At 38.4% G+C, this 27017-nt stretch overlaps 1 protein-coding gene across 2 annotated transcripts in view; it reads right to left on the bottom strand.

Annotated features, from left to right (window-relative positions):
* Positions 1-141: 141 nt before the first annotated feature.
* Positions 142-27017, bottom strand: part of LOC115047741 (transmembrane protein 131-like) — a 33858-nt gene continuing 6982 nt past the window's right edge. Inside the window, exons 3-34 of one of the 2 annotated variants that reach the window (XM_029508884.1) lie at positions 26685-26728; positions 18954-19025; positions 17371-17494; positions 17103-17228; positions 15328-15432; positions 14166-14243; positions 12333-12486; positions 11383-11438; positions 11201-11306; positions 10991-11093; positions 10611-10731; positions 9911-10081; positions 9744-9813; positions 9520-9643; positions 9338-9407; positions 9122-9231; positions 8934-9003; positions 8601-8734; positions 8135-8277; positions 7841-8027; positions 7041-7226; positions 6663-6812; positions 5987-6536; positions 5772-5884; positions 5390-5559; positions 5078-5284; positions 4847-4925; positions 4385-4491; positions 4130-4262; positions 2995-3044; positions 2649-2782; positions 142-636 (exon numbers count right to left, since the gene is read on the bottom strand). In XM_029508884.1, coding sequence (XP_029364744.1) covers positions 328-636; positions 2649-2782; positions 2995-3044; positions 4130-4262; positions 4385-4491; positions 4847-4925; positions 5078-5284; positions 5390-5559; positions 5772-5884; positions 5987-6536; positions 6663-6812; positions 7041-7226; positions 7841-8027; positions 8135-8277; positions 8601-8734; positions 8934-9003; positions 9122-9231; positions 9338-9407; positions 9520-9643; positions 9744-9813; positions 9911-10081; positions 10611-10731; positions 10991-11093; positions 11201-11306; positions 11383-11438; positions 12333-12486; positions 14166-14243; positions 15328-15432; positions 17103-17228; positions 17371-17494; positions 18954-19025; positions 26685-26728 — 4356 coding nt within the window. In that variant the 3' untranslated portion in view covers positions 142-327. Of the gene's footprint in view, positions 637-2648; positions 2783-2973; positions 3045-4129; positions 4263-4384; positions 4492-4846; positions 4926-5077; positions 5285-5389; positions 5560-5771; positions 5885-5986; positions 6537-6662; positions 6813-7040; positions 7227-7840; positions 8028-8134; positions 8278-8600; positions 8735-8933; positions 9004-9121; positions 9232-9337; positions 9408-9519; positions 9644-9743; positions 9814-9910; positions 10082-10610; positions 10732-10990; positions 11094-11200; positions 11307-11382; positions 11439-12332; positions 12487-14165; positions 14244-15327; positions 15433-17102; positions 17229-17370; positions 17495-18953; positions 19026-26684; positions 26729-27017 lie in introns of both variants that reach the window. The other variant, XM_029508876.1, reaches the window with a different exon arrangement.

The raw sequence follows: 27017 nt of genomic DNA on the forward strand, positions 1-27017 counted from the left end.
ATTTTACATGGCAGCCAACAGACAATAACGGTTTGCTGAATGGTAATAAAAAAAAAAAGTTTCAAATATTCATGTAGAAAAGATTTTTTTCTTTTTTTATTGTCTATGATCAAAACTGCAAAACATCTAGAAAAATATACAACAAAGGGTTAACCTTTCACAACATTTAACATTTGAAAATGGGAACATAAAAGAAAAGGAATATTCACATTTTCCCCAATAATGATAAAAGAACATTCATTTTTATTTCCTTTTTCTTTTACTTATCAATGTTTCATGTGTTTGCAGTTATTGTTTATGTCTGCTGTTTTGTTTTGTTTTTAAATTTTAAACATCTCCACAGTAGCCAGAGTCATTGGAGAGCTGTGAGTTGGAGCTGCGGTTGGAAGAAGAGTTCCAAATGTCAAGGTTCATGTGCGGGCCAAATGGGTGGAAGCTGGAGTAATGGGTCGGTCTACAGGTCCCCTCCCCCTCCCGGCTATAGGGAGAGTGAGGAGGAGTAATGGGGGAAACAGGGGAGATCGGGGCTGATCGCTCAGGTTGGAAGTGGCTCTGGTAGGGCTCACTCTGAGGTGTCCAGATGGATCCAAATAGGCTGGACATAGGTGAGAGGCTGCGGGTACCTGGGAAATATGGCTGTGAAAAATGAAAAGATGGAGAATATGTACTGTTAATCAATTTGTCTGAACTTTCATTTGTGTGTTTGGGTGCTTACATGCACAGCTGTCTAAAGATACTGCCTCCCAATATTATATTTCCTTGGCATTTCCTGACCTTACCTGCCACTGTGCTGTCCTACGACTGGATGCACATCTGCCCTGACACCACCTGGCTGTTAAATTTCATCTCTCCTTTTCAGCATAAGTAAAATGACCTTTTTGATCAAGTAAAGACAAAGTTTCTCCCCATCCTGAGCTAATACATCATCTCTTTAGGCCAAAGTGTTTAAGACACTGCCATGTGTCCTCTTTCTGACCGCAGCTTTGCTGAGTTTGTGACTCTTCTCTTCCGAAAGACTTGCCTGATTTTGTTGGCTTAGTCTCAAAGGCAAACATTTCAAATAAATAAATCCTAAAATGATGATTATTTATTCAAGGAATATATCAGCTCTACACCAATATTTCTAAGTTTTAATTCACTTGCCTGTACTATGCCACTCATCATGCAATCCACCTAGTAATCCTTTAAAACTGAGAGCTTGCTGATGTGGCCTATAAGTAATGTAATATATTTTATGCTATATTGTAATACACAAAATATATAGTGATATTTAAAAATTTATTCTAAAGCACTTCAAATATTTTTTTTTCCCACAAACTACCAGTTATATTGCAAAAACCACATATTTAACTAGAATTGAGAATCAAAAGGAAGAAATGTGCTCTTTATTTGTGAAAACCAGCAAATGGTTCAGCTCACGAGAGCAAATTGGCTTAGGATGAGCACTTCATCTTTGCGTAAGATCAAACACTGATAGCTTTTATAAAAAGCAGAAGCTGAGGAATTTACAAAAACTTTATGTGGGGCTTTTAAACCACATGTGCTTGTTCTTCATTTTGTTTGTAGAGTGAAATGATGAAGAGAAATGCTAACATCTTTTTAAAAAGCGACATGAGTCACAGCAGCTTTGACAATAATACGCTGTCAATGCCCACTGACTAGTTTCTGTAACCACAAACTGCAATCATTCAGCATTTCCCTAATGGTCTACACATGTTGAAGATGTAATGCTCATTCATATTATACAATGACCTTAACCATTATCTTAATCATTTTGTGTTTAGATGGAAAAGGAGAATAAGACATATGAACACTGGACACACAACAGTCTTAAATCTTAGGTAGGATTAATGCTTAACAGGATTAAAGAACATATAAATTTGTGTTATACAGCATTTGTTTTCTAATTACTATCATCTACCGGACAGACAGTTCATTGCAGTTACTTTGACAAGCCTGATAAACACAATCTTACTGGGACTTCAGGCCGCTAATGGAAAGTGACCGATACTAGAACTACAAGAACTTTTTAGTTCCCCCAAGAAAAGTACGGCAAACTTTTACTTCCCGATACTTTTGGTTAGGATTCAGCTTTAAACCACATCCTGTACATCTGTACCAAAATGTCCACTGCCTGCTTTGCACTTTTTCTTGGTGTTGTGTTCTGTATGACTCAGAATTGGGCAATATCGATCATAAAAACAATATTACTCTGAATGATAATCTTAACGAGACATTATTGTAATAATCTTTGAGAAAACAATCACTATAAACACAGCTATGGAGAATATGGATGATTGAAAAACGGTCAGTAAATAAGAAGGCTGAAAGAAAAATCATAGATGCATAAATTCAATGATGGATAGAATATTAATTGGAACTTGTTTATATTATATTTAGGGAAAAGTGCCTAATATTTTAAATTCTTCTCAAATGTGGGGATCTTTCGTGTTATATGTGATACGAAATGTAATATTTAAAAATATATACATTTTATACACACAGCTAACATAATTAATAAAGAAATTAATGGAATAAATAGAGAAAATTATTGTTTGTTGTAGCTCTATGTCATGCTGTAAATTTCATGGCCTGAGTTTGGCAAACGAAAGAATCTGAGGTCTGAGGGTTGTATTGTGAGTTGTTACCTTGCTGCCCACACAGGCAGCTGTGTCCCAGGTTGAGGGTGAGTCCTGAGGCTGTTCCTCATTCCAGCTGGTATGATTGCTGTGTGCGTTCTGACCCTCCTGACCAGCAAAACCACTGGAAAATGTCCCATTACCTATGAAACGATTACAGAGAACAAAGCTCAGCTTGATTCTCCAGAGTCCTTGAGAATGAAATATCAGCAGCTGTTGCAGTATGATTTCACCCCACACCAATTTCCTTTTCATCAGAATCCTACACTATGCACAGAGCAAAATGAATATAAAACTGGATTCTAGTGCACGTAAACTGCACTTGAGCTTGTACCAATGTAGTGGGCTTCCTCACAATAAGTGTAGGGACTGTTGCAATGGCTGTTGGAAGTACTCCAAGTAAACCTGCAGGAGAGGAAGGAAACATTTCATCACCTCAAAGTTTAAACAGGGATGGAAAAACATTTAACACTGATTGACAGAAAAACAAGATATAGTGCTGCAGAACTGGGAGGGCAAGTATCCAAATTGTAAGCTAGTATAGACTAGTAGTAAAATAGTACAAGTTATTTTAAGCACCGAGGTTCACACAATTCCAGTAATGTAATTGAGTTTTCGAAGGATTTATTATTATTTTTTTTTTTAACATTTAATTTGCCCACATTGTGTAAAAACGCAAGCATGACAAATACAGGCTTCTTAAAAGCTGCTGATCTTAGAGTGCAAAATGTTTGGCTTTTGTAGCTAGCTTTTCATGAAGTTTGTTTATCTTCTTCACAGACAGAAATCTGATTTACTGCTGGAATAAAAACATACTATCGGGGTTCTTGCATCATTTTAAGAATAAAATGTAATGCTTTTAAAGACCTTTTTAAGACCTCAACAAAGAAAATTTAAGACAATCTTTTTTCTTTCACTGACAATTTAAACCTGGCCCCGCTGTGGCTAGCTGCTGCCACGTACTACTGGTGCTTTCCTCCTTTCATATGCGACTCGACAGCTTTGACACCCATGGTCCCTAACAAGTCTTGTTGCATAATTTGCACATTTGCCTCATTGTTGTTTTAAGCAGCCGCCAAGCAGCTCCTAAATGCATCCTCTTCCATCCATTTGTTGTCAAACTTGCACTTTACACACCCATCTTTGCATGTTGAACCGGTCATGGCGTGTGCGTAATGGCGGCACGCAGCCCGACATATGTCTGTCACTGACGTACCGTAAAGCAGCTATTCATCGTGGAGTCTCTCATTTACTACACGGTCTTTGTACTAAGTTAATCAAACAAATACACACTATGTTTTAAGGTCAGCCACTGTGCTTTCCCACCAGCATTAAACACTCTGCCTGGAAATTAAATACCTACAGCAAATTTATGGTGAATTTAAGACAATTTAAGGTCGTAATTATCCAGATTTTAATTTAAGACATTTTAAGGACCTGGGAACCCTGTCAATTCAAGATCTTGAACCACCACACATTTAAACACCTACCCATTGTACGAGCCAGTGGTTGCTGGCTGAGGTATGTAGGGCAGTGCCTCAGTGGTGTTGTATCTGAACTCATTGGTGAGGGGTATGGATGGAGCTGACCACGTCTCTTCAGGCAAATACTGAGCAGTCAGGTCTGTGGTAGAACACAAAAACTTTCCATTAGAAATTACAAGTCATCCACAAGTCTGACAGTTAAAGAAAATAAATTTTTTTAAACTTTGCTTAGAAGTAAATATTCATTATAAATGAGTTTACCTATGTTCCTGTCCACTCCTGCAGCAACAGCTGCAAAACTTGGGGCAAAGGTGGAGGCTGGGGGATCTGGGCTTTGGCACACGTCTTTACGGTACAAGCTATTCATGCTGAAAAGAAATGAAGGTTACAAGTCAAACAGGGACTGGATAGAAAAATTTTCATACCCTCTCAGATAATACGAGTTCATGCCTGTTCTCCCGATTTTATGTGGGAAAACACCATGTCTAGGTTGATTGGTGACTCTGAATTGTCCATAGGTCTGAGTGTGAGTGGTTGTTTTTTTTAATTGCGCAATGAAATCCACACATGGAATGTGTTTCTGACAGCCTTTTCTTAAGAACAATTTTTAAAAGTGTGATCTAGATTAGAGATTATAACAAATGGTAAACTATAAGTGCATGTTTCTTGGGATGCTCATACAATCAGTCAGTCAGTCCTGAGTATTGGCGTTTGCTTTGGTACCTCAGAGCCTTGTGGTTTGTATTCATCGTCTGGTAGCAGTCTCTCTCTACTGGGTAGACACCATACTGCATGGAGTCCCCTATAAAAAACAAGAAACAAATATCAAAATTTAGTGAATCATGACTTTTACTTTCGGGTTATGTACCTAAATGTAGGAAAAAATTGTGAAACTTGTTACTTCAGCAATTAAATCTGGCTTCAAGGTCTTATCTTTCAAGACGAGATCCTTACTTTTTCTAGATGAGGTAGTGCAGGCATGTGTCCGGGCATTGGGGTCCTTGTCTCCTTCCATGCTGCTGGTGCTGCTCCAGCTGCCCCAGCTCCCTCTGCTGGCCCTTACACTGCCTGACGAGCTGCCGGAGTCTGATCCTGACTCACACACACCACCGCCACGCCTCTCTGTAGCACACTTTCTTCGAGTGCGGGTAGGACACACACCTGGAAGAAATAAACAAAAGCCAGTGACATTAAAATCAATTGTTCAGTTGGATGGAAGAACTTGGGTTTGGAGAATTGCAAAGAAAAGTGACCAATCAGACTGACCGTTTTGTTTGATGGGGCTCTCAGGACTGTGTCCAGGCTTAAGTGCTTCTGACTTGGAGAAGTTGCAGTAGCGGTTCCTGTTGTGGGTTCCACTGCTGTTGCTATCACCTGTTCTCCAGTCAGGCTCTTTCTCCTTCTCTGGCATCACTAGCACATTGTGCTCAGGAGCACTAGTGCAGTAATTACAAACAAAACCCATTTATTCTTTTTTGTGCTTGATAACACAGGCTGCTATATAACACTTTCACTGAATACACTATAATGTAACTCCTCACTTATTATTTAAATATTACACAATAAAGACAACTGTCGTGTGCTATTTTTCTATGAAATATCAGTATTAATGTTCAGATATTGTAAATATTGATAAATTGGGGTGTACCTGGACAGATTTTCTGTCTTCCTGCGGCGACTCTTTCCCTTGTTATGCCCTGGTACATTGCTAGCCTCTGTGCTTGGTGCTTTCTTTTTTTGTGCTTTGGCATCTTCTCTCACCTAGAGTGGTTAAACCATAGAGTGACAATTTCTCATAGGGACCCATCAAATTTTAGTATTTCCAACATGCATCGTCTTTTTAAATTAAAGGGCCTTTCTTACCTCCAATTCAGCACTGTCCCTTTTCTCAGACCCGATCTTCCCTGCATAGTGCTCAGTGCAGCTCTTTTCTACAGAGCTGCACACCAAAAGGCCTGGTCTCGGACCTGGATGCAATGTGATGTTATCTGGGAAACCAGCAGGCATTTCCATGGGAAACATAACTGTTGGCACGCTATCCTCTATTGTGCTGCAGGAATCTTCTTTCACATCTGGGGATATCTTTTTATCCAGCTCATTAATGAAAGCTGGTTCATTGTTGTTGCAGATATCAGGCTCCAGGGTCAGGGGGGCATTGGGTGTCAGGTCTTCATCTTCTTCATCCATCCTAACAGCACCAGCTGCTGCTGTAGAGAAGCTGGACTTGTATTTGGTATAATAAAGTGAAACCTTATGTTTCTTTTGTGGCTGGGCTGGGGTAGTTGAGGAGCTCTTCTTTGAGGACTGAAGACGTTGGGTGGGACTGTTGGCCAAAGCTGGAGAGCCACGCCCCTTACCTTTATCTGAGGTGTGACAGGTGTCCACATAGCTCTTACAACTTCCCTTTGTTTTACTGCATGAACAAAACATATATTCAAGTATCTTAGGACCAGAGAAATGTATGTACAATGTACAATGTACAAAAATAAAATGTTAACAAATTGTACATGTAAACAACACAAAAGAGGATTAGACATACTTTACTCCATTGGGAGTTATGGTGTTTATGGCGCCATTGTCTCGAGACAGGACAGAGTTGTGGTTGCTTCGGATGCTGGGTGTGGAAAAGTCATTCAGGATATAATGAGCCTGACGAAAAGCCATCAGACACACGCCAAATAGCGAGAAGCTGCAAAAAACAGAAATACAAAAGTGTTTAAAACATTATTTTCTTTAAGTAATCTCACATTTTTGACATGCACTTGCTCTCAGCTTATATATATAGAGAGAGAGAGAGAGAGAGGAGTGAGGCTCAGGGTTTACAGTCTCTCCAGATTATTTTAAAAATGTATTCTGACTGTTTCAGTAAAGCAGCGTCATAAAAAATTTACTAATAACCCAATTAAAGGGTACTAACCAGGTGAAGATGAGGGTTATTACCCAGAAGGTTTCCTCCCAGCTTGGGCCAGGAACCACTTGAGCGCAGAGAGGCAACATGTGGTGTGGCAATGTTACATTGAGGATGAAAGGAAAAGATGTGCCACGAGATGTCACCAGAGTGAGGTCCCGAATCACCCAGGATGAGGTGAAGTCTGGGGTGAAACTAAGGATAGACATGTGGAGACATAAATTTGAGGGAAATCTATTGGGATAACTAGAATATACATATAAAAAAGTGTGTTTGGGTATATCTGCTCCAAACTATACATTTGTTGGCTTGAATTAACTTTTCATGTGTCCATAGGCAGTGGGGTCTCTCCAACTGAAGTTACCATGTTGCACTACCATTTCTCTATAGAAAGGTTCAACAGGCCAGAGCTCTGCCAAAGGGATAGTCCACTAAATACGTTATCTGTTATTAATAGAATTAATAGCATTTTTAACTCTATCCTGAACCAATGGAGGCATGAGAAGGTTCAACAGAGTCACTAAATAGTATGGGCCAAAAATATATTTCTGAAATTCTAAATATATTCATCCACACAATATCTACCATACCAAAATCACTTATTCATAAGGGTCCTGGGGGACCTTTGGAAATGTAGAGTCTCCATTTAACCGAAATGTGCAAGACTCTGGGAGGAAGCCTGAGCCCTTGGTAACCAAGTTGAGCAAGTATTAGCATAAATGCTAACAGTTGTGCTAATTAGATACCAAGATGTTACTTGTCAACTCAAAATATAAAAAAGTAACTTTAAATAATGAAATTCTACTTACGCAATGGTAATCTCAGAAGAGGTGTTGTGATCAAGGCTGAAGGAGTGGCACTGCAGTACCTCAAAGCCAAATCCCTGGCACTTATATCCATTTATATTCATTGACATGACTGTCAGAGGAAGCTCTCCTGCATTTTCCACCTTGAAACTTTTTCTTATGGCAAAAAGTGGCTTGTTGGGACGTAGACCTAGGAGTGATATATAGTAATGATTAGACATTTGTGAAGTAAATACTTAATATTAAAAAATTACTTGACAGTAATTTGTCTATATTAAATGTAAATATTAATCTCACCATCCCGACACTCCATTAGAGTTGACTGAGGAACATTGAATCGCAGGGAGGCTCCCAGACCAGGTAGTTTGCCTCCGACTCTGAGCAGCTCTTTGGCACCGTGGCCCTGCACCTTCACCATGTCAAACACTGTCAGGTTGTTCCTGAAAAAAATAGTTAAGAACACTCAAAATAAGGGATGATTTCGAGCTGTAAAATAATAATAATAAAAAAAAACATATGAATATATATTTTCACCATTTATTGCACTTTGATCTACAGTTTCAAATTTCTTCAAAAAGTGTCTTACTTATGAGGGTTGTAGTACATTTGTTATTGCAGTTTTACAAAAAAGCAGATGCTTTAAAAGGGTCTGCAACAGAAACCATAAATGAAAAACCCTGAATGTGGTAAACTTCACTCCTCTAATATCATGAAAACTTCATATATTTGAGTACATACTCATCATATTAATATGATTCAATACCTGATGATAAGAATGGTAGTGGTTGGTTTGTGTTCATAGGGAGTGAAGACCACAGCAACCTCTCTGGCTTCCCAGGGCTGTAGAAGCAGATGAAGGACATCCTCTTGTGCTATGTCTTCTACATTCTCACCTGCCTAAACACACCCACATGGAGAGGGGTGGTGAAATTAGCATGCAAGTTATCATAGGGAGGACTAAAGCACAAATAGAATCCATGTGCAAAATGAATTGATGATATTTCAGGATTATATGCTGCAAATCGAAAAGCTATGAGCACATACCAAAAGATTAAACTGTGGCACTTTATTTAACAGGAATGTTTTTCAGATCTACCTTTGGTGGAGACGTCAACAGAGAAAACTGTGTGGTGCTGATGTTAACAGATAAGGGGCTGACATTAAACCTGCCAGAGGAAAAATTTGAAGAAATTAATGAAAGCAATGTGCTTGAGCATCATGGTACAAAACAGCCAAAGCAGAAGAAAAAAAATTCAGTTCAATCATGTTCTGCACTCTGCATACCATTTAGTGAGGAGGTCCAGAGCCTCTAAAGGGGCAGGGTACAGGGAGAGGATTCGAATTTCTACGGAAACTATGGAAGAGGAAGGATTCTTCAACATGAAGGTCTTCACCTGTCACATGGAAACACTTCTTCTATTAGACACACAGATTATATTATCCATTTTGAAAAAATCATTCTAATCAAACCATTACTGCCAGTATTTACATGTTACCCACCTTACTCTCATTGACAGGTGTAGCACCAAAGTCCAGATGAGTGGAGGTTTCTAGAAGGAGTCTTGGCCACCTGATGGGACAAAAGCATTGAAATTGTCATTGATGATACTACCTTGACTTTATCAGCTACAGAGCTCATAATAGCATGATAAGGAAAGCAGCACACTGCATCTCAGACTGACCGGCAAGGCAGCTTGTCTTTTTGGCTCTGCCATCGAAAGCAGAGCTCAGCAGCCAGCTTGCTATCTACAGCCCAGGCTGAGGAGGAAAAGTCTGGGAGGAGAGAGCGCTGCCACTCTGAATGACCTGATGTGGAGGAGGAAAAGAATATAAAATTGAACAATAAAAAAATTTAAAGAATTTTGTTCCCCCCTAACACACAATTGATTATTACGTCACGTCTCACCAGCTTCAGACAATCTAAGCGGGCAAGGTCGCCCACACTCTCGCTCTGCTTCAAGCACCACATGCCCATGCTGTAAGAACAAACACATCATCAATTACCAGATCTAATTTTGTACACATACCCCCAATCCAAATCCTACTAACTGACCACAAGAGGTGCCCATTTACCTTGGAAAGAGAAGAATGAATGTAAAGGGGAATATGCAGGGCTGAGCCTAGGCTGGTGTCAAGACTCAAAGTACACAGTTGATTGACAGGCTGGGTCTTGCTGAGAAGTTGTAGAGACAAAATCTGCCAGCACCCCTGTGGAATAGTCAGGGGACCACTGAAGTTTGTCATCTGAAAGACAGGGGGCAGCAGAGACTTTGACATTAAATGTCCTCAGCTTAGTTTTGACAACTTGTCATCAATAATAATAATAAAAAAAAATAAAATTAAAAGAGAAAAACTTTCTTTGCACCTCGCCCCATCAGAATCAACTAAGAGGAGTTTGCTCATCATCATTTCAGAAATTTGTAATTCGATCCCTGCAGCATGGTTGCACTGTGCTAGTGCCACAAAACAAGAAGGTCGGAGGTTTGGTTCATGGGCCTGGGTCCTTTCTGTTGGGAGTTTGCATGTTCTCCCTCTGTGCTTGCGTGGGTTTCCTCCCACCATCCAAACACATCATGTTTCAGTTAATTGGTAAGTCTAGATTGCCTGTAGGTCTGAGTGCAAGTGGTTTTTTATTTCATTTTGTATGTGGCCCTGTGGTGGACTGGGATTGGCTCCAGATAGCTCCCGCAACCGGGAAACAGATAAGTGGTAGAAGATGAATGAATGAATGAATTTGATCCCCCCAGTGATAACAGAATGCAGTGGAACATACCTTCATTACTCTCTGCCGTTTCTGTGAAAGGCTGGCATTTGTCACAGTGAGGGGCAGGAGGAGAGGGTTGGACAGCCACAGATCCACCTGGTCTGCACCCCGTTGTTTCACATGAAACAGGCTGGAGAAACACCCATGGTGTATTTGCATAAGAGAAGAGTGAAATAGCAGTTAAATTACACCACCATTTTTTGTTAATGAGTATCAAACATGAATGACATATCCTAAATGATTAATTGCTCTAATGATATGCTAATGTGTGTATTGATAGGTGCCTGTCATTACCAACAACTGCAGCGCTTTCAGTATTTAATTGATATTGTGTTTTGTTTTGTTTGTTTTTTTAAGAACAACTGAAGTGACAAAAGGTCTCCCATTACCTGTGTGTGATATGTAGTCCTGGGAATCTGTAACTTGTCCTATTTCCCAGAATTTTTAAACTGATATGACTCACACATTTTCTTCCATGACCTGGTAATGAATCTGACAGATACAAAATTAATTAATCAAACACGAACGCATTTGGTTCAAATCAAATTGTACTTTGCATTTATTAAAATAACCGAGAAGAAATTAAATTGAGTATTCACCTCTGCAGACTAGGGTTGCCACTTCAGTGAAGTTTTTAGCTTCTGGTTTCAGGAGAACCTGATTAAATTCCAGACTTGCCTCCACTTTTGATAGCACCTGCATTTCCTAGAGGAGATCAAAACAACTTGTCAAATCCTGAATACTACATAGAGGCCACAAAGAGGCAAGAAGTGAATCTCACCTTCACATAGAGCTTCTTGCCTCCAGAATTTAACATATGAACTCGCATTTTTGGTTCTAAAGCAGGGAAAAGAAAAAATCAACAAATGAAAATATTGTACATTGTGAAATATAACATTTTTGACAAGTTTGTGAGAACCCAATTTATCAGTCTTCTCATCTTCTGATATGATGAGATCTCACATTCTTTAGGAGTCATGAAAATCCACTGAAGCCTGCTTGCCAAGATTTCCTTAAAAAGGAAATTAAAAGGAGAAGGAGAGAGGAAAAAAAAAAAAAAAAAAAAAATCTCTCTTCACAAAACTAATTTGTCCAAAAGTTAGAACAAGACTGTTTCATCAAGTCAAACTGATTGCTGCAGACAGAACTAGATAACGTTACAGCAAGTGTTTAAAAATGTAAATTCAGTTCACCTACATAGTTCAATGACCAAATCTGGTGCACTTGACAAAAATATATCCAGTAATTGAAAAACAGCAATGTGGAGGAAAATCCTGTGATGTAGTTGATTTCATTGATTCCCTGATTTTCAATCTCTGTGCTACTTTGTAAAGTGACATCAGGAAAATAGAATGGATGTTGTCTCACATTTCTGCAACGGCTTTCATCTGACAGTTCTATCAAAACAGTGAAATTATCATTAACATTATATGGTTACACTTTTTTTTTTTTTCCCCAAGTTAGGAAAAAGCAAACATAAGAAATGCAGAGGCTTCACCAGGTTTAGATCTAACCTCAGCTTGTAAGCATTATTTCGACTGCATTTTTGCTTCAATAGAGGTTCACCACAGAAAGTTTAAAATAAGATTTCTACTGTGGTATTTTAACAAAACTAGCACAGAAACTTGCTTGTGTGATTGGATTTTTCATTCACTGTACTATACTTCATTTATGACCTTCGCATTTTGGATTTGCCCATGATAATGAGAGAGTAGGGTCATAGACACTGACCTACTGCAGTCTGTCCAGCATTGGGGGCCACCAGCAGTACCAGAATGTGCTCAATGACATAAGGCTTGAGCTTGTCTAGGTCAGTGGGCCGGTCTCCATGGGCAGACAAATTAATCTGAAGACTGAGGTGCTCCTCGCTCTGGAGGCAGGACCCCTGGGATGAGACAGGAAAGGCATACCAATAATGCATCAAACTGATTTGAGCAAGAAATAAAAAAGACTAAGGGGATCGAGAAGGATTGAGCTCAAGTGTCAAGTCAATGAACTTGAGGCACAAAAATAGGCAAGTTAAATTTTAAAGGAAGTGAAAAAAATACATGAATTTTGTTAAGTATAAAGAAAATATGCAGTGATGGAAAACTGAGTTATTTTCTTTGCTGTAGGTCAACAGTTACTGTACATCAGGGGAAAGAAACAAGCATTGAACCAACTTACTACAACCACTCATCCTGCCACTAAAACCCTCTTGAATGTGACAGATCATCAGCAGTAGAGTGCAAGTCTCACTGCAAACCAGGCTCGCCTTAGTGGCTGAGTCACCACATGATGACTTGTACAGAGGAGTCATGGCCCAGTGCCACCAAGGCTCAGGGGCTGAAATAGCAAACTTAATGTTTTGAAATTGAGACTGCTGCTAACTTCCTGCAAGGCTCAATTAATCCGTGCACAGAATCAATACTGACCTAAGGCCAAGTCTTAATTTAATCAGGAAGTTTTGAAATTTTAAAAATAAAAAAGAAGAGCAGGTGTTGATGTTGATTATCAGCCGTAGGCCACAGCTGGGACTAATGCAATAGAATGTGTGAACTATTTCAGTTTGTGTAGTTATGACAAAGCAAGCCTTCTTTTGCATAGTATTGCACCACATGAATGCTGGGAGCCCTGTGTCAATTATAGTCTCTTGAGAAAGCAATTAAAAGTCTCTCGACCCTCGTCACAGGGTTCTGGATAAAACAGAAGGTGCTCAGATGAAGAGCCTGCAAGTTTTTAGACCTGTTAGCCTTCTGCTTTGAAGGCTTGAGCATGACAGTCCAACCAAAACTGTACTTTTAAAGTACATGTAAACATGTTAGCTCGGCTGAAATTGTACTGAAAATTGTCGGACTAACATACCCAGATAATGCAATTGAAGGTCGAGCTACTGCTGCATGTATACAGACAATCAGACTGGAACCAGAGGAAGTGATCTGCGCATGTGCTTACGTTTCGCGCCAAGCTGTGACCCGAAATGGTTTAAAAAAGGTACACACGTAGGAGGTCAGACAATAGCAAGTAGCTAACATGGAGACGTTATGTAAAAAAATTTACAAGGTGGTTGTCCATCGTCGAGCCAGTTTACCTTTGCTAGTGCTTGCTAAAACTGCTAACTCACCAGTCTTTTCTTCTTTCCACCTCTGTTTTGGTGTGTGACATCATAGGTCAATCGAAAGTGACCCATTGCCCTCAAGTTGAAAGAGTGCATATTGCCACCAATCGTAGCGGAGGTGACATGATTTCAACAAATAAACTGATTTCATTCCCGTGCATGTATATTGGGACAAGGACAGAAGTCTGATGGGATGGCTTTATCGAGCTATAAGCATAGCTCATAGCTATAACCATAGCTCGGTTAATCTGTGCATGTAAATGTGCTTAGTTTTAATGGGAAACAAGCTCATGACTTACTACTACCCTTGGGTTTTAGTTTCTCAAAGCCTGTGTGTGACAGCTTAAAAAAAAACAAAACACTGTGGCTGCCAGTAAAGTCAAGCATGCACAGCATTTTTTACGAACCATTCATGAGCTTGACAACATTCAATGTCAATTACTTACAAATTTGAGAAAAAGAAGTACCTGAGGATTGTTGAATAAACTCTGCGGTAAGTTGCACTCCAGGAGCAGACCCAGTATGGTGATGTTGGAGGTATCTTCCTGCAGGAGAAAGGCCGCAGAAAAACAAATGTGGATGAATCTGAGATATAAATATACATTTATGGAAGATATTTTAAAAATAGACTTTTTATGTAATTTTCTACAAAGTAGTCAATGGGTACTACTACCCCAAAATGGGCTGCACTCTACTGCTGGTACGATGCACAACTTGTTGTAGAAAGTTTTCATCAGAGCAACTTGTATGTTTGGCTGCTTACTGAACAAAGTAAAAGTAGCAGTATTATCCCACCTCAAAAAAAGTGAGGGGGTTGTATGCAGTCATATTTATTTCATGGACTTAAATTTACCATCAGGCCTGTAACAATTATTTCATAATTATCTAACCACGATTTTTTTTTTACATATTCGCAGTTTCTTTGTTTAACTGCAATTAAAGCAATTTTGGGAGGGTGGTGGGGTTTATTTTCATGAGATGGGTCAAAGCATCATAACACTTGTTTGCATCCATCAAAGACGTTTCCAGTGTCCCTGTGCATCCTGCAGCGCAACAGAACAGTAACTGTCCCATCAGAGGAAACCTCACACTCATTGATTTACAGTTGCAGAGTCAAACCAGCTTTCCAACGTTAACAATTCAAAGAGCATTGGGTAGTTTCGTGAGAAGCGGTATATAAGCAGACATTTTACAACTGTCACTCCACTTCTTGTTGTAGAGGAAGAATCCCTTTCAGATAACTTGTCACGCACTCTCAGTGCCTTATTTTAAAACCATGCACTAATTTGTCATTGGTTTCCCTGTGTTTTCTTAAGGTGGTTCTGAAATCTTTAATTCATATTGATTTGAGGGATAAACACTGCCAAGGAAACACTTTCTTACCTATTAAATAAAGAAGAAGATAAAAACATATTGTTGGATTATCAATGCAGACTTGGGGGGGAAAAGCTAAACAAAAAACAGTAATTTCATGACGAAGTAATTTTCCGTGTATATCTGTAAGTATGTACCCTTCTTTTTAAATCAAGGCTGACAGGAAGGGGAAATCAGCTGCTTCCAAATGATGAGCAGCAATTCACTTATCTGTTTGAGGTGCACAAACAAATACAGAGACATTTAAACACATACCTGAGTTTGGGTCAGCTTAATGCTCTGTATGTGAGGGAATATTAACAGACTATCCTTTCTTTGGACAGACTTTAATGAACCCTGGTTAACTCCCACACCAAATACCTGGAAAAGGAACAGTTAAATGTGTCACATTATATATTCTTTTCAGGCAGTCAATAAGAAATAAAAATGCAATGTCATGTAATGAGCCTAAAATGAATTTAAGGGGTTTGGACAAAAAAAGGAAACAATGTTTACCATGGGGAGGACACACCTAAAAGAGCAGTGATGTTGGGCTCATTGGTAACATGCAAAACAAGTAAACATGTAAAGGGAGTGACAGCGCTGGAGGTTGTTCAAGAGAATCAAGGTGTCTGCATGTCTAGATATGTTCACCATTAATACGTATATATCATGCCAGCAGGTTTGATACAGGATGGAAAAAAAAGAAAACCCTCACAACTTAACTTCACAGAGTAAACCTGTTTTTCTTTTTTTGATCATGTCGTCACAAATCAGCTTCCAAGAACCAATATAGTTACTGCTCCCTATTTGACACAGTGTAGAAATAACTAACAGTAACCAAGATTTGCAAATATAACACATAAGAAAATGGCGGTCAGCTAAACCTTTGAGTGGTTAAAGTTGTGGCAAAACCAGTTTGGGTGGAAAAGCAAGTCAGAGTAGGGGACTGGAGTGCAAATGCCTCCCTAAGTTACACAGTTTAAAGAAGATAAATTTACATTTGGACACTGTATTCTTGTTCTCTGGTGCCAAGCTGCAAAAAAACCAAATGGGTCTATTCAGTCTGAGTAAATGTGAAAATAATTTAAAATGCAAGAGCAGAAGTCCTTCATGAGTAAGTTGTTTATTAGTTGTAGTTTAGCTTTATAAGAATTGGTGAGGTACTATATCTACTAATTTGAACTGGAAACAACTAAAACTCAACATTTTCTTTGAGTGAACTGTGCTAGTTTTAGCAAGAGCTACATGTGTGAATTTCATCCTAAATTAGCTTTTGACCTCCATAGACACATGAATGTCAGACCAAGAGTAGAGAGACAGGGTTCTTGCACCATTTTAAGAGTAAAATTTAATGCTTTGTAAGACCTTTTGAAGACGTCAACAAAGAAAATGGAAGACAACTTTTTTTCTTTCACTGACAATTTAAACCTGGCCCCGCTGTGGCTAGCTGCTGCACTTCCCCATCTTTGCATGTTGAACCGCTCACTTCGACAACTGTGGCGGGTAATGGCAGCATGTAGCCCGAGATCAGTCTGTCGCTGACATACAGTAAAACAGCTATTAATTGTTTCTTATTTACTACATGGTCTTTGTACAAAGTTAATCAAACAAATATACACTATGCTCATCGCTCACACACACACACACACACACACACACACACACACCCTGGAAATGTAACACCCATAACAAATGTATGGTGAATTTAAGACAATTTAAAACAATTTAAGGCCTTAATTACCCAGATTTTAATTTAAGACATTTTAAGACTTTAAGGACCCGCCGGAAACCTGGAGAGAAATATTTTGGACCCTGATAAACTTGTCAGCGGCAGTCTTGTTCCCTGCTATTTTGTTGAAAAAGATTTGATATGACTAGTGCTGTCAATTGACTTATATTGTGATAGTATAAATGTTGAGTATCTTTCACTTTTTAGTTGTTCAAAAACTCTGAGGAGGAAGAAGGACCTCATGCATTATGAAAAGGGTTTCACAATAATCCAAAATGAACAAAGTCTACAGACCAAGAGTTGTATTAGTACAACTGACCTGGTATGACAGCAGCCCATGATGTGCTGATGCTGATGTGTTTATAAATAATGTGTTTTCTACATTGCCCTCCTCAGACGGGAGGAAAATCACTTTAAAAGATGCCTTCCCTCTGGGTGGGATCACCTAGAATAGAAAGGAAATATGAGACATTAAGTTATTACAATATACAATAGTAAGGATTATAATTATAACAGCATTTTTTTTTTAAATATTATTTGTTTTGAATGTGTTGTGTATCTGTCATTGTTAAAACATGGAGACTTACTCTTCTGTGAAAGGAAGGTACGTAAAAATGCCTGCTGGATGTAAACATTGACAACAGTGTCACAGGAACTTCCTGGCTGGGGTTGTGTATATATATGGTTTCAGCTCTTGGCAGCCCCAGTGGCCTGTAAAGGCAGAAAAGCAATGTAAATAATTTTGCTTTATACTGAGGACCATGGCAAGCAAAAAAAAAAAAAAAAAAAAAAAAAAAAAAAAAAGGGGGGGGGGGGGGGGTACAGACCAGAATTTGGGGGCCCTGTATTAAATCATGTCAGCTAAATTTTTTCTGCTGCCTATTTAACCCATTGGAACTGGGGTGACTTTAGTGGTTAATAGAACATTATGCATTGTAATCTATTGTAATAATATTTCATTGTGTGAAAAAATATTTCATTTACATACAATATTATGTGAGCTCAAAACTGTGGAGATTTAATGCCAATAAGAGCTTTTTGACAAGTTGATCAAATGTATGTCTTCCTTCACATTTTTTGGTATCATATCTTGGTATGGAATTATCCTTTTATGCGTAAAGACACTACTCTACCACTGAATAAACAGCATTTTGTTGTGCTGCTTTCCACAAAGAAAAAACATGAATAAAAATATAGGTCAATTCATTTTTTTCCCATAAAGAAACAATGCATGATGATTCAAAATAATTGGTGCACTTGAGAACTTGAAAGGCAAAACAGACATTATTTGTCGTGATTCAGGATAGCCTTGTCTCGGCAGAAAAACATTGCAAAGAAATACTTCAAATAATTTTGCCCAGCAAGTGTTTCAAGGTTACAAAATAATTTTAGATTCTTCACATCTTCATTTGGGCATTACTGCGAAACCTCATCTGAAGCATCTTTCACTTCCTGTTTGTCTGTTTATGACTTTACTTTCAATTTAAGGAACTGAAAAGAATTTAAATCAGGAGATAGTAGTTATATCATGGGACCACTCTAACATTTTCTACCAACTACCATCTATTTCTCTGTCTTAATATTCACACAATACAATTTGGATTTTTGGTTACTTGACTTCTTTCTGCATTCCAAGTGTATGATCTAAAATATGAGAAAATAGATGATGCTACTGACTGTTTGTTTTCAACATGGGCAACTGGGACTGCTGTCCAACCACAGCATCTGATATTAAGACTCTTTTGAGACTATGAAGGCAAACAGCAATGTCTCTACTGTTTTGACTGGGGTCAACCATCTCCAGTATGTGCCCGGATGCTGGGAAAGAGAATTTACTGCCATACTTGGATGTATTTTGTCAGCCTGAGGCCCCCATGCTTTATGAAATTTTCCTCTTTCTGTAGCATTCATCACAGTGACAGGTTATCTGGTACGACCCCACTGTCTTTATCTCAGGTTGAATTAGGGCAATGCTGTTTTCCACATCAATCAAATCTGACAGATGATGGCATACACTGCTAGTTTTGTCTAGTAGTGTAACGTTATCCTTATGTCAGGGTATTGGGATTGGGTGTGTAAAAATGAGGTTCATTTTCAGTACAAAATGAATGCTTGCTTTCTGCTTGTAGAGACAGGTCATATTAAACTAGGAAGTGAAAGAAGTACTTACTGTGCCCTAAACTCCATTGCTGGAGGTTGAAAATGCAAGGGCCTCCCATTATCATTTGTATATGGAGAGGAGCTGGAGAAGAAAATCAAAAGAGGAAAAAACATTACACCAAAAGAAAATACTAACATTCATTTAGTTTCACTGAAAATTTTAAAAGTGAAGTGAAAACAACATGTTAGTAAGTAACAACAATTTAGCCAAGAACAAGGTTTCTCCTTTGTAACAAAGCATGTGAGAGATCATGGGGATAAATGTACAGTTACAAAGATATGACAACCTCAGCCCACTTCACAAACAATCTATTTCCACACCGAACAAGGTGACTGGGATCAGGACCAGCAAGGAATAAATAAATAAATAAATAAATAAAAAAAACTGTTCAGGCTGGTAAAGAACATGATTTAATTTCATCACAGTTGAAATTCTACTGCTGCATTGGCCTGAACCACAACATAAATAATACCCTCATTATGGAGTTAAAGGCAGTTTTAAAACAGAAAACATTTAAAACATGGGATCGTGTGCATAGTACAAAACACAGCTTAAAAACTCCTTGCATTGCATAAACTGCAGAAAGGTAAAAAACTAATGGGGTTATGTGAAAATATGAGAATGTAAATAACAGGTCACAGCAGCTGCTTTTAGAGCACTACTGTGTTTTTGTCAGTGACAGTGTGTGATACAGCCAGCTTTAATGTGCTCTGGGAATAGGCGCTTTGAAACATGAGGAAACAACTGATTTGTGGTTGTGCATGTATCCATGTGCATGTGTGTCAAAACAAGACTGAACCCTGTTAACAGAATACCCAGACAAATGTTGGCCAACAGAAGCAAGTAAATGGAAAATCATGATCAGAGTTTCTAAGAAAAATACCAAAATCATGGATAAAAATGTTGTGGAGAAAATAATGCAAACACCTTAACACCATAGCAAGTTTCCCAATGCAGCTGTAGTTTTGTGCTGACATATCAGTTTCAGATCCTGCTTATATCTTTGATTACTAATAATATGTATGTGAATTAAAAAATGTTAATAAAATACAACAAATGAAAAACTAAATTATTTTTCCCCAGTAGTGTTTTCTACAAATTTTTTATTTTATTTACAGAATGATAGATCAGCCAACATTTAAACTCATTGCATATCATGAATCTGTACCAGAACTAGCAAGAAGAAAATATGAGTGAACAGCAGCTAATAAGAGTGCTCTTGCATTCTGCAAAGTCCACAGTGGCAACGCCACCACATTTCCACTCATATGGTTACTACTCCTTCAGTGGCAGTGACAAACTGAGCAGTCTAAATTTTGTTATAAACATACAAAGCAGGGATATACACTCCCACAACTAGTGTCATCTGACCATCAAAGCCATTTCAAATATCTGATGAAGTGACTCCAAGTTATTCATATTTTTCAACAGTTCCTCATGCAAGTTTACTGTTGGCTACCTGCCACTGCTACTTACAGTATTTTTGGGTCTGTTATCTAGAAATGACTATCAGCCTGCAGCACTGTCACGGGTATAGGAGAGGAAGTGACAAACAGTATACGCGGTGGCCACAGTATTGGTTTTCGTATATATGGGAGAGACTTCCTGATTTACATTGATCTAAAACAACACAAAAAATGTGTGCTGTGCATTTGGTAATGGCAAGTGCATAATGAGGCCTTGTTGCAATACTTTGAAAGCCACTGAGAACATCAATATTTAGGTTATAAGACAATCTTTGCGCACCCTTTTTTTTTTTTTTGACAAGACTTTCTTAATAATGTTTACATCCTTCCTGGTGTTGTCCTGACAAACAGTTATGTGCAATAGTTTTAGGTACATTAGATGCAAAATGATTCTTATTCATGACCCAGTGCCATCAGGGAGGTACACGTTCATTCCTAAATTTATCCTATGGCTTAGCAATAACAAAAAAAAAAAAAAAAAAAAAAAAAAAAAAAAACATACTGGTTGTCAGAATCAAGTGTTTCCAGAGACAAGAAGAACAAGGATTTCTGCAACAGATGGTCTGGCCCCCACAGAACCCTGATCTCAAAAACATGGAGACGGTCTGGGATTACATGAAGAGGCAGAAGACAGCATAAATCCCCAGAGGGACTCTGGCAAGTTCTCCAAGATACTTGGAACAATCTACTTGCCAAGTGGCTTGAGAAACGGTACAAGTGTACTGGGGTGAACTGGTGCTATTTTAAAGCAAACTCAGTCAGGACAAATGTGGTCACAGCAAATATTGATTTGATTTAGTTGTTTACTCCACTTTGCATGTTTATCGTTTAGTACTGTTTCACAGTAAAAACACTCATGTTTTCGTTTGGTTTACAGCTATAAGTTTGTCATTAAATGACATTTTGTTTGCATTTTTGATGTTGCTTGATCTTTTGCCTTTATTCAGAGAGCCACACCAAGGGAAGCAGGAAAGCTAGGGAGAGAGAAGGTATGGAGCAGAGTCCCGGGTTGACTGTTGTGGTTAGAACTAAGATATATTTTTATATCACTGCTGTATTATCCTTAAGCTCTGTTATCAAAAAAAGTCTTTTTTGATAACATGACCACATATCTCATTGTGTAGAAGCAGAAAAGTTTGAAAGCAGTTTTACACTTGATTAATTAATTTTCTTAAAAAAACAAACAAACAAACAAACATATTTTTTGGTTTTGTGTTGTGAGAGCTGTCACTATAAATTAATATAACATCAACTATTCATAGGTAACGCGTAGAACTGGCAGGGCCACGTCACTCTTGAAGCCTTCCTATGATGAACAGGCATATACTCTTGTAGAGAAGTACAAAGTGAAAGTTTATACAGTAAATGCAAATATGAGCAAATGTTTCCAATGCATCCTGTCATAAAAATTGTGCAACTATTACTTTGGACACATAGTGAACAAGATGCAAAGTAAAGATTTTGTGTCAAGGTGTAGCTATATTAACTGATATTGTCAGTGTTAAAAGGTTTCTGCTTTTAGAGCATTCATGGCTGTTCATTCACATGCTATTGAGCAAACATAATGTACCACAATTCACCACCTGTTTAAGAATAGGGGAGTTTTCCCCTCCTTGTCACAGCTGTAGAATTAGCTTGTGATAACATGCAATACTACAACAGTAAATCACAAATAAGCCAGCCACTTGATAAGAACCCTGTAATCAGCATTATACAACAAATCCTCCTCTTTTTCATGTTCTCTGTACATTTTGTGTTAATAAAAATACATTGATTGCAATCCTTGACAAGCAGTGTAACTTCAAACTGTTACTCGGTGTGGTTAAATAGTGTGGTTGAGGGTAGGTGGGGTTAAATACAGACGCAAAATGAGGTTGTCTATGTCTGATAAGGAGTCTTGTCAATCTAGCATTATTGTTTGAAAGGTCATCAGTTTCATCACATGATGTAAAAGGCAATGCTTAAGAATGCTGTACCTAATTACAATTTGTATATGCTGATTAAGGGTCCCATATTTTGTTAATGGGTTTCAATTGTTTGGTTTAAAGATGTTTTTCTATGTCTAAACTGAATAACAAACAGTACCTAACTGGCAACTATGTTGTCTGTGGGAGGGTAAGGCAGGATTAACCAATTTATAATTCATAGTTTGGGAGATGAAGTTTTGTCAGCAGTTGTGTTTACAAGGAAGGATTTGGCCATCTGTCCAGTCTTGAAATTTAAACATTTTAGTATATTAGCTGCAGCATGCAAGCTAATGACTAACCCTGGTGTGGCTGCTGCCAGGGTGGACAGATGTATCAGAGCTGGGTGAGCAGTATAAATAGTGAATGTAGCTATAAAGCTATACAGCTATATACCCAGTGGACCTCCAGTTGATAAGTCAATCAGAGTGTCGGCTGATGAACAGTACGGTGATATTGCACCAAGAAAATATGATAGTGTGTGACTGAGACACAAAGAGATACTCAGAAAAGCAGAGGTAACTCAATCAACTCTATATTATTACTATATCAATGTAATAGCTTACTAAACATGAATAACCCATATAGAAACAACTATAAAGAGTTTGCACTTCCAATATGTATGTAGAATCTACTACATTCAATATATAAGCTCAATCTCAAAATTGAAATTCTGAGCAGAAAGCATGCAATATCAATAACAAGTCATGTCTTGTTCCTATGCTTCTTGCTATAAACTGCCCATCCATCCCCAAAAAAGTCACACTAATATTTTGTTGGACTGCCTTTAGCTTTGATTATGGCACACAGTTGCTGTGACATCATTTCAATAAGCTTCTTCAGTGTCACATTTATTTCTGTCCAGAGCAGCATTCATTTTTCACCAAGATCTTGTATTGATGATGGGAGAGTCAGACAGCTGTGCAAAGTCTTCTCCAGCACATCCCAAAGATTCTCAATGGAGTTAAGGACTGGCCTCTGTTGTGGCCAATTCATGTGTGAAAATGATCTCTCATGTTCCCTGAACCACGTTGCTGAACCTATAACTGACCAACTGCAGCAAGCACAGATCATAGCACTGCCCCCACAGGCTCGTACAGCAGTCACTAGGCATGATGGGCACATCACTTCATCCGCCTCTTTCTACCCTGATGCGCCCATCACAGTGGAACAAGGTAAATCTGGACTTATCAGACCACATAACCTTCTTCCATTGCTCCAGAGCCCAATCTTTTGTTCTCCCTAGCAAATTGAAGCCTTTTTTTGATTAGCCTCACTGATAATTGGTTTTCTTAAAGCTACACAGCTGTCCTAAGTCCTAATCCCTTGAGTTCCCTTTGCATTGTGTGTGTGGAAATGCTCTTATTTTCACTACTAATACACAGCTGCGAGTTCTATTATTTTTTTTTACAATTTGATTTCACCAAACATTTAAGTGATCGCCAATCACAATCATTCAAGATTTTTTCCAAACTACATTTCTTTCTCAAAGATGATAGTTCCCCACTATCCTTCCAGTTTTTAATAATCAGTTGGGCAGTTCTTAACCCAATTTTAGTAGTTTCAGCCATTTCCTTGGATGTTTTCTTTGCTTGATGCATGCCCATTATTTGATCTTTCCGAAACAGATCAACATCTTTTCCACAACCACAGGATGTGTCTTCTGACATTGTTGTTTTAGTTATGAGAAGTTACTCACTGCATCAGTTAGGGTTAAATAGCGTGTTATCAGCTGAAACATAATCATCAAGGCAGAAATTAGTTGTTGGCAGGCTATTACTCATTTGCTTAGTTAAATCCGGTTGGTGACTTTTTGTTTTGGAAGGGCAGTGTATGTATGCATAACTTTTCTGAATTGAATAGCAGCTGGTCTTAGAGAAAAACATTTTTCAGCATGCATACCACTGAGCTGTAGGGTTCTTTCCACTGCCCCAGTACAAAAATAACAAGTTATGTTTGGTGCTATTTGATCCCCTGGATCCAACTCAAAGTCAGTGTTAGCCTTAACCTCAGCCATACTCCAACAGAGAGGTGAGGACAGGAGAGAGGTTTAGGTCAACTGATGTTCACGCACATTAGCAGAAGGCAGGAAATTTAAATCAGTTGGCATAGTAATGCTTGTCCAAAATTATCAACACAATAGAATGCCAAAGTTTTGCTGTGTGTCAGGAAGATCTATTAAAAAAAATAAATAAATAAAATAAAAAAAAATCAACACAATGAGGAGAGTAAGGGTGTAAGAAATTACTGTTGCCGAGGTTAAAATAAAAAAGGAAAGAAAGACGAGAAGAGGCGTTTTGACACAAAACTGTTCTGAGAAATAGATAGCAGTAACCTCTGTATCTAAAGCCTGCTTTGCTCCTCAAGCTGGGAGAGAGTGATGGCAGGCCTGCCAAGTGCCTGATAACCCAGGCACGAGAGGCCTCACAGCCCACAGCTCTGAAGGGCTTGAGGCCAACCAGTGCGACAAAGCTTCCTTTGCCTCTTACCTCCCTGGACATGAAAATAGTCATATTCTGACACAGTTCAGGAAAAGTAGGCTATATGTAAACCGTATAAACTTTACCTCAAAACTGAAAGATTGTGCTGTTAAGGGAAAACTCCACAGTCTCCAAAGAGGGAAAGAGAGAGAGGGGAAGAAATTAAAGCATCCAAAGGCAGTATTTCAGTTTTAGTCCCTAGTATGGGTGAAACTACAAAAATACTTGGACATACAATTCCCAAAAAGGAACTTCATAGCCCCTCTTTATTAGACTGTCTGTGTGGTAAAGTGCCATATCATTAAAAGCCCACACCCACAAGTTTTAAATGCATATTTCCTGGTATAAATTTGTAATCTCTAAAGTAAAGCTGAAATAAGGTTATTTCATTCACCATTGGGAATAAAGAGTCAGGACCACACAGGACATTAAATATTTTCACTGCTCCTCACAATTGGTAATAGCGTGTCTAACATAGTTTTATTGCTGAATATTTATGTATTGCAATACTAAACCTTGATTTTAAAATGTTAAGGCACCAGTTAGTCTAAACTATTCATTGTTCATGCTGTTCTCAGGCAAGGAATCTGGTTCTCAATTACATTACCAGGGGTTTGCAATTGGAATTGTACTTTTTGGTCTCATTTCAATCTATGGCCACAAATAAATGATAGTCATATTGGGTTATATAAGAGCATAACTTAACTCATAACTCATTAGCAAAGCATGGTACACCTTCTGAAGAGACAAGTCAGTCATGGGGACTTACTGAGCTAGTTTATGGATATGACAGGTTGGACTCCTCACATTACAGACAAGGCTTCTCTAGACAAATAAACAAGGAGAAGAAGCAAACACAAAAGCTGAATTATGTGTGTACCTTAAAAACAGCTCTTCATTCAATAATTGGGACAGAACATGCGTCAAGAGTGTTCTTTTCTTTAGCAAACACTGACACCACCACTGAATGATACCACTATTTGGTATTTTGCTGCAAACATCAATTTCCCTCCCCAAAAAATTCAGCAGGAACCAATACAGGTAGGAAAACAGACCTCTCCTCATTTTTCCTTTCAAGAAGTTCTAAAATTAGGCAGGAATTTGGTTTTGTGGCTCCTTAACACATGCCCCCAAACTCTCTGTTGCACACACCCCCTCACTCACCAACATAAACAATGTTTGCTACATTGAGGGCAGGACATTGAAAAGGCCTTTTAGAAACATTCAGTCTTGTTATTCTAAAAGCTCACCACACCATTTGTCTGTGTGGTTACAAAAACATGTCACCTTACAGCTTTTGTGAGAAAGGTACTATAATTTGCTGTTTGTTGGATACTGTCACATTTCGTTGAAGTGCTTTTTCCCCCCCCACAGCATTTTGTGTTGAAACACACAACCACTTTTTGATGATGCAGGAGTAAACTTGCTTTTCCTATTGGGCTACTCACAGTCCAAATGTATGCCACAGCTCTGCTCTCATTCTGTGTTTTACAATATAATTCAAGTATACAGCAGAGAGACATCAGTATGATGGAATCAGCTGATTTAGGGTTTGTTAGTAAATATCCAGCTTGGTGGAAACTCCACCTACTCAAAAGAGCTACTTGTGAAGGGGTTGAAACCTTTCAACCTCATTCATTTCCATTTTTGAAAATGTATGTGTGGCTTTCACGGAATGATGTTTGAACTGAAAAACTTAGATGGCTTAAATATTTTAACATCTGTTTCCCCTGGGGCTGCTAACTGCCATTTACATCTAATACATTACAAATTCAAATGTATGTAAGAACCCAGAGAAGAGTTTCTGATAAGATCTATTGAAAACCTTACCTGTCTTCTCGTGGAATACCATCTTTTCTTCGCTCCTTTTCCACCTGGAAATGAAAGAAAAGACACTTCAACTACAATTACAGTAAAGTATGTTCTGACTACTATTATGACTTTGGTGCACATTGGCATATTGCCAACAGCTCTAGGATTTCACTGTACATCTGTATTTTATTTCTTGAGTTGCTTTAAGATTTCATTATGCATACAAATTATTTCACTGTAAATAGAGCAAGAAATTCAAGCAAAAAACTGGAACAAACTTGGGAAAAAAAAAAAAAACTGGCATTACATCTTTTCCACCCTGACTCAAAATTAGACAGCAGGCAGCATTTT

Source organism: Echeneis naucrates, chromosome 1 (genome assembly GCF_900963305.1).
Source record: "Echeneis naucrates chromosome 1, fEcheNa1.1, whole genome shotgun sequence".
Lineage (NCBI taxonomy): Eukaryota > Metazoa > Chordata > Actinopteri > Carangiformes > Echeneidae > Echeneis > Echeneis naucrates.